The sequence below is a fragment of the Larimichthys crocea genome, unplaced genomic scaffold (genome assembly GCF_000972845.2).
Source record: "Larimichthys crocea isolate SSNF unplaced genomic scaffold, L_crocea_2.0 scaffold288, whole genome shotgun sequence".
NCBI classification, from domain to species: domain Eukaryota; kingdom Metazoa; phylum Chordata; class Actinopteri; family Sciaenidae; genus Larimichthys; species Larimichthys crocea.
In genome coordinates this window covers 302647-314114 of record NW_020853787.1, presented here as the reverse complement: position 1 = coordinate 314114, position 11468 = coordinate 302647, and the positions used below count along the sequence as shown (strand labels likewise).

Below are 11468 nucleotides of genomic sequence, written 5' to 3'. Positions count from 1 at the left end.
GCGGCTCGATTCAAGTGAGTCAGAGTGAAACACATGAGGTGACAGCATGTATGGAGGAGTGACTGAGTATATGAAGAGAACCCAACAAGTCGTCATGCCAGAACCAGAACCAGAGCAGCAGAGAGGCTCCACAGGATTAGGGAGACCTTTATGAGGTGACCTGACCAGGTGCAACTCATTGAACTGATGACCTCCATGCAACACCTGCAAAATCACTTCTGTGAATTATAGGACTCCGTCACCTCCTTTCCTTTCCTAAAGGATCCGATCCTCTGCTAAAGGAGACAAACAAGGAAGCAGTGAAGCTCCTTTCCTGAACAGAGAATTCAAACAGCTCTGATCGTGCTTGGAAATGTTTATTTGTGTGTAACAACACAGAGACATACAGTACATCACTGAACAAACATTTCACCTCCACACAGATGACTGGAAGCAATAATAGTTTATTTGAAATGTCTGGCATTATGTCTCTAATGAAACAATTAAAATATTTAAAAGGTTTAAAAACTTGTACATTAAAGTGCTGCATTTCCCCACAGAGTCCACTAGATGGCAGTGCAACATCAGTCTGTGACATGGATATTTTTATCAGACTAATGTTGCAAAATGGTTTTTGCTTTTGTGCCTTTGTTTTCTTAATATTGTGCTACATTGGGGTGTTGTTTAGATCAGTTGGTAGAGCATCCGCCCCATGTACAAAGTTCAGTCACAGCAACAGTGGCCCAGGGTTCGAATCCCGCCTCTCTCTCTCTCCACATTCCTGTCACTCTTCAGCTCTCTGTCAAAAATAAAGCTTGAAAAGGCCCAAAAATATCTTCTATCAATCAGAAATAAGTCTGTTCAGCTCAAAGACTGAGACAAGAATGAAGACAGCGCGAGGTGACAGCGAAGAAAATCTATTTATTTACAAAGACATGCATCAGAGTAACGTGTAGATATCAGTGCATCATTGTAAACATCACACAGGCACATGTTTAGAAAACAAAACAATAATTACACAGTATTCATTTAATTTCCCTGTCAGTGCTTCTTTGGCAATATTGATCATGTAAAAATATAAAAAATAAATGACAAACTAAAAAACACACACACTCTAAAAAAAAAAAACTCTGTACAGTGTCAAGACTAAAAACGTATCAAAATCGTATAAAAAAAGAAATTTTTTATCCCGAGGAGCTGCCATGACTGTCTTATCACAGAGATATGAGATAAATAATCAAGTGTTTCACAATGACCAGATATTTTCCCTCTGAAGCTTTGATGCAGGTGGGTTCAGGTCTTTAGATGACCTTGACTCTCTTCTGCATCACCTCCTCACAGTTACACATTAAACTGCTGATCCATTCATCGTGTCTTTGATAAAGACGGTGTTGGATTTGAGTTGTCACCTGACTGATCCTTCTCTGGAGATGTCCGTCGTCTGATCTGAACTTTGTTCTGTGTATCTGAAGATGCTTCAGTCCTAAAGATAAAAACAATGTTTTATTACTACATGAATGTTGCATAAATAAGTATTCATAGCAGTAAAGGTATGCGCATTAGGATTTGCTTTACAAACACAGTGAATACAGACAATATACAACTGAAAGAAGACTGATGAGACAATTTTATGATTGGAAGAATGACAGTAAGAGGAGTGTCTTACTCTTCTGTGTCTTTGACTGTAGCTTCATCCTCCTCATTCATCTCATTGTCCCTGTGTGGCAGACTGGAAGATTCAGTCCTGAAGATAAACAGTGTTTTATTACTACATGAGTATTGCATAAATAAAGTTGTATGCATCAGAATTTCCTTTACATATGCAGTGAATATGGGTGAAATGTGACAATATACAACAGAGACAAGATTGATGAGACAATTTTAGGACTGGAAGAATGAATGAAGTCTTACTCTTCAGTGTCTTTGACTGTAACTTGAACCATCTCATTCATCTTAACGTTCCTGTGTGACAGACTGGAAGATTTAAGAACAGTTAAAGTTGGACGACATTTGTCAACTCTCAGACTGAGACACAGATATTTGTTTAAAGAAGTACCTGTTTTGATTTCTTCGTTTACGGCGGAGAAAGAACAATGTAAGAATACCACAGACGACTAACACCACCAACAACGATACACTGATCCATATGCCCCCTTTGAGAAAAAGAGGAAAATAGTTGATATGATACACTCAACAAATATAAAACAACAGATCAAATGAGAATATCTGAACATTAACTTACTGTGATCATGGTTATTAGATCCAGATAACTCGTCAAAACCTGCAAACAGAAAGCCAAACATCAGAATCATAAAGTAACTATCAGTCTATGAATCTGCAGCTTTGGAAGTGTTTCTCACCATCAGCAGACGACTGTTTGACCTCAGGAATCATCATCAACACCTCTTTCTGAGGACCAGAGAGCACTCGTACTGCACATCCAACCTGTGTGCGGTCATCATGGAAACCAGACAGCACAGCTGTAGAGGTGACAGTGACTGTACTGTTGGTGTTGGTGACACTGACAGAGCTGTAGTTTGACAGGTGGAGGTCTTGTTGCAGGACTCTTAATGTTACTGTGGGAGCAGGTCGACCTGTGGCCGAGCAGGACACAACTGCCTCTTCAGCAGAGTTTGACTCTACATGTAGGACGGGTTCATGCAGCTCTGCAGAGAAAACATATTTAACAAATGTCACATGAAGGAAGTCGTTACAAACACATCAACTTGTGACATGATGCTTTTTGTCCAGTATGTTAGTTTCTCACCGTAGACTCTGAGGCAGGTTCTACCAGTGAGAGCACCTTCAGGGTTGGAGTTGAATAAACATTGATAGCAGCTTTCATCCTGCTCCGTCACGTTCCTGATAACTATGGAGCTGTTCTGCAGTCCAGCATCTTTAAACTCCACTTTATCTCTGAAGCCAGGATTCACATGAAGACCAAAGTATTTGGTGGATGTTGCAACATTCTTCTCTCCCTCAGGTGAAAGTTTCTGCCAGGTGACTTGAAGAACTTCTTTATGTTGAGTCAGCTGACAGCTCAAACAAGCCTCACCTCCGACTGCTGCCATCACAGTGTGCTGTGTTTGTACCGGAGCTGCTTGACCTGCACGAGATGACAGCTCACATTAACGGGCTACTGTTGTGGAGAAATTGCTGAAGTCAAAGGTCAATGGTGAGGTCAGGAGTTCAGAAGCCTCTTCAGAAGTGTTCAGAAGCCTCTGATGTCTTATGCTGTATTATTTATTGACGCTTTGCCAAGGAGAATTAGAGACACTCTCAAAGTTAATCAGAAGTGCCTGAGTCAGTCTGCCCCAACTCATCCTGGTGGATCGACTTTAAACCCCAAGATAACACCACAAATACTACACGTCCAGAGTTAGTCACAGAGAATGTCTTTACCCATGGAGGTGTTATTGTCAGCATATTCTAGTCTGCGGACACAGATAACTCTTTACGCAGATTGGAACGTCAACGGCAAGCTATCTATTATGTCAGCAACAGGTCTCTGTGACCCTGGGCACCACAGTGTTGAGATAGACTGGCACCTACTGTTCCCAACCAAAGCCAAACAACTAATACTGCCGAGGACCTCAAGGCCCACACGGGACCTCGTGTAACCTAAGGATAGAAACAGCTTCAATACAACAAGTCCAACTCCAAAACACTGTGCATGATGCATGAAACATTCTGCATACAGTGAATTCATATGAAAAAATTATCTTCAGTTGTCACCATTAAACAAGCAAATGTCACATAAATTACAGTCTGTATCATAATAATTAAAAAAAGCCATTAAAGCCCTGCACGTGCACGTGATATATTGTCCTTTTATTTACACTTGTTGACTCCAAACAATGGACCACCTGGTGTTTACTGTTGGGACCTGGCTTCAGGGCAAAACTAAAACATTTAATGCAATTAATACTAGCACTAGTATTTCTACTTGTTTTATTAGTAGATTGTAAATATGCTTTATTAAAGAATGTAAGTTAATAATTTAATATAAAGACAACATCCAAACTTTCAGCACCTGTGACTTCCTGATAACTGCAGCATTTTGTTCTCTTTGTGCAAAACATTACTCTTCATGTAAAATAACATTATTAGTACAGATGATGATATAATCTATAAAACAGATGTGACTGTACTGAATCAAACTTTTATGGCAAAGTGCCAGAACCGTTAAACAGAACAATGAACAAAGCACGTGCTCTCAGTTAAGAATAATAAATACACCTATAAATATTAAAAACATTTTTTTAAAAGTAAAAGTTAAACACACGTTACTGCATCATCTTTTATTTTATTTTTCTCACCTTTATGAAAGAATCCGAACGAATAAAGCAAATATAAAACTGGATGATGCGTCATCTCTGCTGCAGATTCAAACTTCAGACAGAAAACAGGTAAATCCAGGTGAGCTGGTCGCCATAGACCTGTTCAATGCAGCAGCATTATAAAAGATATAAAAGATATACGTCACGTTGCGTCGCGTGTGTTTAATACACGTGCATGAATTATTTGATTTCTTAATAATTAATTAAGTGCAAAAACAAAGTAGTCACAGAGCTGTGAACTCATATAAAAAGTCACTTTATCGTCTTTTCCTCACCTTTATGAAGGGTTGATCAAACAAAGGAATCTGACATGTCTGTACCTGCAGTTACAACCTGCCGCCAATATCAGCCACTAACTGTTGCGACATAAGCAGTCTGTGCTTTAAAGGTACAGGCGGACCAATCAGACGAAGTGTTTCGTCACTGAGCAGTCATCATCGTCATCAGTTCATGAATGAAAGCAACATTTTAAAACATTCATTTTAATTTAGAGTGTCACATTTTACTGGAGTGAACAGACATCAATAAATTAATACAGGAAAATGAACAAAGAACAAAATCAACCTGAAGAGTCGATCATCAGAAACACTGAAAAACTCCACAAACATGAAACTAATCAATCAATCAATCAATCAATCAATCAATCAATCAATCAATCAATCAATCAATTAACATTTTAGTCACGTGTCCGGCTCCATGAAGCAACACAAACATTAAAGTGTCACGTGGAAAGAAAAGTGCAAAAATAAAAAATAAAATACTTCGTAATATATTATGTTGCACTTATAAGACTGAATAAACTTAATAAATCTTATTTAACAATATCCAACTAACTGTTGCGACATATCCAGTTTGTGCCCACAGTGCCACAGTGGTACAGGCGGACCGATCAGACGAAGTGTTTCGTCACTGAACAGTCAGCAGTTCATGAATGAAAGCAACATTTTAAAATATTCATTTTCTGTCGGCGCAAAACTGAATCATTTCATGCAATTAATACTAGCACTAGTATTTCTACTTGTTTTATTAGTAGATTGTAAATATGCTTTATTAAAGAATGTAAGTTAATAATTTAATATAAAGACAACATCCAAACTTTCAGCACCACGTGACTTCCTGATAACTGTGCAGCAACTATGAACAAAGGAATCAAAGCACGTGCTCTCAGTTAAGAATAATAAATACATATTAAAAATATTTAAAAAGAAAAAAAGACATTTTAAACACGTTACTGTATCACCTTTTATTTTATTTTTCTCAGCTCAAAGACTGAGACAAGAATGAAGACAGCACGAGGTGACAGCGAAGAAAGACATGCAGAGTAACGTGTAGATATCAGTGCATCAGTGGTGCAAAGAAGAAGCTTATTTACACATGCATATTTAGAAGCACATAAACCAGGAAAATGAACAAATCTGAGCAAGTGAACAAAGTCTGGCGGGCTGAACGCTTCTGAAACACTTCAGGTGGTTTGAAGAACACAATAATTTAATTTCCCTGTCAGTGCTTCTTTGGCAATTTGGATCACGTTAAATGACATAAACTAAAACACACACACACAGTGTCACAACTAAAAAATCGTTTAAAAAATATACATTTTTTATCACAAGGAGCTGCCATGACTGTCTTATATGAGATAAATAATTGAGAGTTCTTTCTTTAAGTTCTTTCACAATGACCAGATATTTTCCCTCTGAAGCTTTGATGCAGGTGGGTTCAGGTCTTTAGATGACCTCGACTCTCTCCTGCATCACCTCCTCACACAGTTACACATTAAACTGCTGATCCATCCATCATGTCTTTGATGATGACGGTGATGGATTTCAGTCGTCACTTGCCTGAATCTTCTCTGAAGTTGTCCGTCTTCTGATCTGAACTTTGTTCTGTGTATCTGAAGATGCTCCAGTCCTGAAGATAAAAACAATGTTTTATTACTACATGAATGTTGCATAAATAAGTATTCTGAGCAGTAAAGGTATGTGCATTAGGATTTGCTTTACAAACACAGTGAATACAGACAATATACAACTGAAAGACTGATGAGACAATTTTATGATTGGAAGAATGAATGAAGTCTTACTCTTCAGTGTCTTTGATTGTAACTTGAACCATCTCGTTCATCTCCTCGTCCCTGTGTGGCAGACTGGAAGATTTAAGAACAGTTAAAGGTGGACGACATTTGTCAACTCTCAGACTGAGACACAGATATTTGTTTAAAGAAGTACCTGATTTGATTTCTTTGTTTAGAGAAAGACCAATGTAAGAATACCACAGACTAACACCAACAACGATACACCGATGACAGCCCAACCTTTGAGAAAAAGAGGAAAATAGTTGATATGATACACTCAACAAATATAAAACAACAGATCAAATGAGAATATCTGAATATTAACTTACTGTGATCACGGTTATTAGATCCAGATAACTCATCAAAACCTGGAAACAGAAAGCCAAACATCAGAATCATAAAGTAACTATCAATCTATGAATCTGCAGCTTTGGAAGTGTTTCTCACCATCAGCAGACGACTGTTTGACCGCAGGAATCATCATCAACACCTCTTTCTGAGGACCAGAGAGCACTCGTACTGCACATCCAACCTGTGTGCGGTCATCATGGAAACCAGACAGCACAGCTGTAGAGGTGACAGTGACTGTACTGTTGGTGTTGGTGACACTGACAGAGCTGTAGTCTGACAGGTGGAGGTCTTGTTGCAGGACTCTTAATGTTACTGTGGGAGCAGGTCGACCTGTGGCCGAGCAGGACACAACTGCCTCTTCAGCAGAGTTTGACTCTACATGTAGGACGGGTTCATGCAGCTCTGCAGAGAAAACATATTTAACAAATGTCACATGAAGGAAGTCGTTACAAACACATCAACTTGTGACATGATGCTTTTTGTCCAGTATGTTAGTTTCTCACCGTAGACTTTGAGGCAGGTTCTACCAGTGAGAGCACCTTCATGTTTGGAGTAGAACAAACATTGATAGCATCCTTCATCCTGCTCCGTCACGTTCCTGATAACTATGGAGCTGTTCTGCAGTCCAGCATCTTTAAACTCCACTTTATCTCTGAAGCCACGATTCACCTGACGACCAAAGCCTTTGGTGGATGTTGCAACATCCTTCTCTCCCTCAGGTGAAAGTTTCTGCCAGGTGACTTGAAGAACTTCTTTATGTTGAGTCAGCTGACAGCTCAAACAAGCCTCATCTCCGACTGCTGCCATCACAGTGAGCTGTGTTTGTACCGGAGCTGCTTGACCTGCACGATGGAAATTTAAGAACATTTATTTAAACTGTGTGTGTGTGTAACAGCCATGTGATGGGGCTCCACTCTTACAAACTGGGTGAAAATGAGTAACATTGAGGTGTATAGCACGATGGAGGAATGAGCAGCCTCAGTCAAACTGGGATTTCCCCCAATTATGTTTTAGCTCGTTGCTCGTTTGCTCACTTGCTTCTACAGAAGCGCATTGCATTCACTGGATTAAAGAAAATTAGACACCTTATCTCGTAATTACGAGAAAAGATCTCGTTAGAGAGAAAGATAGTAGCTACGACACTACCCGGTCCTGGCTAAATTTACGCCCTGGGCGAACTATCCCTCCCCATGCTCCAGCTCCAAAATATTTCAGAAGTGCCCCTGAATTTATAATTAAGATACAATGTGTAAGTTAGATCACACTCACATCACAGATGCATCAGTTACCAAATTAAAATTTAAAATGACCATAACGCACATTTTTATAACATTTGTTAACATCCCATAAACTAAGCATAACATACTACAAATGATTTAAAAGGCTGTATCACACGTAGCTTCCAAAATGCCATGTCGGTTCGCCCGTCAATCAACCGGAGTCACGTGAGGTCACGTAGATTATTATTTATTTATTTTTCACATAACCCAATTAATTACATGTTTTCAGGTCGCTTGTGCGCCCTCACATAGATTGCGCCCTGGACGGTCGCTCACGTTGCCCATAGCAAAAACCGGCCCTGCTGATGTTGTTGCTGTGGCTCGTTTTGATGAACATTAGGTTGTAGCTCGTTGTCTGTCTTAAATGTGTGTTTTGTGTTTTAACAACGTTTCACTTCAGAGTTAATGATCCCAGAAATACCAATATCTTTCTAACTTTACCGAAGTGCAGTGGCCAATGTGGTACCTTTCCTTTTCTCGTAATTATAAAATAAGGTGTCTAATGTCTTTAATCCAGTGAATGCAATGCGCTTCCATATGCGCCCACAGTACAAATAAAGGAAGTACACTCACCGTGATGTCGGACTGACAAACCAGTCGAGCCACAAACCTCTTAAACAACTTAAAAAGCAGGTACCTACCGTTCAGAATAACCTGAAACACAAGAAGATACAGGATCACACTGTTTCCCATCTCCTCTCTCATCCTCTTTAGGCTCTGTTTCATACCTCCTGTTCAATGTAAATAAATATTAACAGCTTGTAATGTCTACTCGTCCCGTGTTCGACCTCTAGTGAAACTGAAATTCTCTATGTTGAGTCAGCTGGCAGCTCAAACAAGCCTCATCTCCGACTGCTGCCATCACAGTGTGCTGTGTTATGTGTCTAAGTAATATTACTAAACACAAACATTAAAGTGAGAAAAGTGCAGAAAATAATATGTCAGTAATATGTAATGTAATATATTGGAGGTGGAGGTCTCAAATGTCACAAAAACATGACGCTTTCTTTTGTTTTTAAAAAATGTTTATACATACACATACAAATTTACAAAACACAACATACACACATGGATACACATACATATTTACATAACACGACATCAGTGTTGGGTATAGTTACTTTAGAGTGTTAGAGTATTCATGTGTTACCAAAAATGAAAAGCCGTTTGAAGACACAAGACACACAGCCTCCTTTAAATGCACCGGAAGTCCTGACAATGAATAACGCCAATCATCCAATCAAACTAACTCTGCAGGACAACAACAACAGGAAAGACAGTCAGCAATATGCCACACAGCATTTTAGTAATTCATTCTTTTTTGCAACAGAGGTAACTGTTATGAAAGTGCATTTAAATGCTCTTAAGTAAACACAGTAAATTTTAACAGCTGCCTCTGTGTCAAACAAAAATGATTACAGGCCGAATAACACAAACAATAAAACCGCTCACTGGCACACAGACAGATGACAAACAGCCAAACTATGAAAAAACTATTCAAGTGTCACAGGTCTAAATGCACTTTACCATTGTCCACTTACATTTACTCTTCGAAGTAGTGATTAAAACGTAACAGAAGATTTTCCAAACGTCTGTCCGACAGTCGATTTCTCTTAGCAGTAAGAATGGGACTCCCAGGGCACAGCATCATCACATCGCTTTGTAACGCGTTACCCACAACACTGCACGACTTACATACATAGATACACATACATATTTGCATGACATACATAAACAGGACAATGACATAGATTCAGTAGTAGTTTGTGTGCCAGACACAGAGAAGTTGTCAAAAACAGTGTCTGACTGTCAGGTCTGACTGTCTTCGTACTACATACTAAATGAGTCATCAAAACAAAGTTTTCTTCCAGTTACAGATGGATTTAGTTGGTTTGTTTCCTCAGGTGTCAGATGTCTGATCTTCTCCTGTTCTACTGAAGGTGTTTTCACCCTTGAGGTAAAAAAAACAAAATAAAGTCAGCGTCCACTCATGTTATTACATAATACTATATATTTTATCATTAACTGTATGTGAAGTGCACAATGATGTTTAAAAATAACACCTGAGTTCATGATGTTTAGAAACACTCTTCTAGTAAGTAATAAATATGTTCAAAGTAATTAACAACAATAGAAAAGTGTCTTACTCATGAGTGTCTTCAGTTGTTTTGTCCGCCTGGTCCTCCTCAGATGTCAGTTGTCTGATCTCCTCCTGGTCTAATAAAGGTGTTTGGACCCTTGAAGTAAAAATAAAGTCAGGTTCCACTCATGTTATTACATCATACTATATAATTAAATTAATCTGAACAACAGTTTGTGAACATGCCGAGTGCACGATGGTGGCTTCATGTATGAATAACACCTGACAGACACTCCTCCAGTAAGTAATAAATATGTTCAAAGTAATTAACAGCAGGAAAGTGTCTTACTCATGAGTGTCTTCAGTTGTTTTGTCCGCCTGGTTCTCCTCAGAGTTCCTGTGTGAGAGAAGTTGGTCGTCAGTAATACAAATGTATATAATAAAAGTAATATTAGACAGTGAAGCTTTCCTACTGTTAATAATAACAACAATAGGAAAGTGTCTTACTCATGACTGTCTTCAGTTGTTTTGTCCGCCTGGTTCTCCTCAGATGTCAGTTGTCTGATCTCCTCCTGGTCTAATAAAGGTGTTTGGACCCTTGTAGTAAAAATGAAATCAGGTTCCACTCATGTTATTACATTATACTATATAATTAAATTAATCTGAACAACAGTTTGTGAACATGCCAAGTGCACGATGGTGGCTTCATGTATGAATAACACCTGACAGACACTCCTCCAGTAAGTAATAAATATGTTCAAAGTAATTAACAGCAGGAAAGTGTCTTACTCATGAGTGTCTTCAGGTGTTTTGTCCACCTGGTTCTCCTCAGGTCAACTCTCAGACTGAGACACAGATATTTGTTTAAAGAAGTACCTTTTTTGATTTCTTCGTTTACGTCGGAGAAAGACCAATGCAGCGACAATACCACAGACTAACACCAACAACGATACACCGATCACAGCCCAACCTTTGAGAAAAAGAACAATGCAGCGGCAATACCACAGACCACAAACAACAACACAATGATCCATATGCCCCCTTTGAGAAAATAAGGAAAATAGTTGATGTGATATCTGAACATACAAACATCAGAATCATAAAGTAACTATCAATCTATGAATCTGCAGCTTTGGAAGTGTTTCTCACCACCAGCAGACGACTGTTTGACCTCAGGAATCATCATCAACACCTCTTTCTGAGGACCAGAGAGCACTCGTACTGCACATCCAACCTGTGTGCGGTCATCATGGAAACCAGACAGCACAGCTGTAGAGGTGACAGTGACTGTACTGTTGGTGTTGGTGACACTGACAGAGCTGTAGTTTGACAGGTGGAGGTCTTGTTGCAGGACTCTTAATGTTACT

At 39.0% G+C, this 11468-nt stretch overlaps 4 protein-coding genes across 5 annotated transcripts in view; all 4 read right to left on the bottom strand.

Moving 5' to 3' along the window:
• The window catches only part of LOC109138880 (OX-2 membrane glycoprotein), a 10280-nt gene extending 5592 nt beyond the window's left edge, over nt 1-4688 (bottom strand). Inside the window, exons 1-2 of the mRNA XM_027276078.1 lie at nt 4595-4688; nt 4299-4418 (exon numbers count right to left, since the gene is read on the bottom strand). Coding sequence (XP_027131879.1) covers nt 4299-4353 — 55 coding nt within the window. The 5' untranslated portion in view covers nt 4354-4418; nt 4595-4688. The remainder of the gene's footprint in view (nt 1-4298; nt 4419-4594) is intronic.
• LOC109139315 (OX-2 membrane glycoprotein-like) overlaps nt 886-11468 on the bottom strand; it is a 17310-nt gene continuing 6727 nt past the window's right edge. The window contains exons 5-8 of one of the 2 annotated variants that reach the window (XM_027276075.1): nt 2036-2132; nt 1891-1953; nt 1646-1723; nt 886-1462 (exon numbers count right to left, since the gene is read on the bottom strand). In XM_027276075.1, the coding sequence (XP_027131876.1) occupies nt 1345-1462; nt 1646-1723; nt 1891-1953; nt 2036-2132 (356 nt within the window). In that variant the 3' untranslated portion in view covers nt 886-1344. The remainder of the gene's footprint in view (nt 1463-1645; nt 1724-1890; nt 1954-2035; nt 2133-11468) is intronic. The other variant, XM_027276076.1, reaches the window with a different exon arrangement.
• LOC113744912 (OX-2 membrane glycoprotein-like) overlaps nt 5982-11468 on the bottom strand; it is a 16199-nt gene continuing 10712 nt past the window's right edge. Inside the window, exon 8 of the mRNA XM_027276083.1 lies at nt 5982-6052. The gene's annotated coding sequence lies outside the window, so the exon portion shown is untranslated. The remainder of the gene's footprint in view (nt 6053-11468) is intronic.
• LOC113744914 (OX-2 membrane glycoprotein-like) lies at nt 6548-8808 on the bottom strand. Its single transcript, XM_027276092.1, has 5 exons — nt 8663-8808; nt 7245-7583; nt 6838-7143; nt 6720-6758; nt 6548-6630 (listed from the first exon to the last, which is right to left on the bottom strand). Exons 1-5 carry the CDS (start codon nt 8745-8747, stop codon nt 6563-6565), a joined length of 837 nt encoding a protein of 278 aa, XP_027131893.1. The 5' UTR covers nt 8748-8808; the 3' UTR covers nt 6548-6562.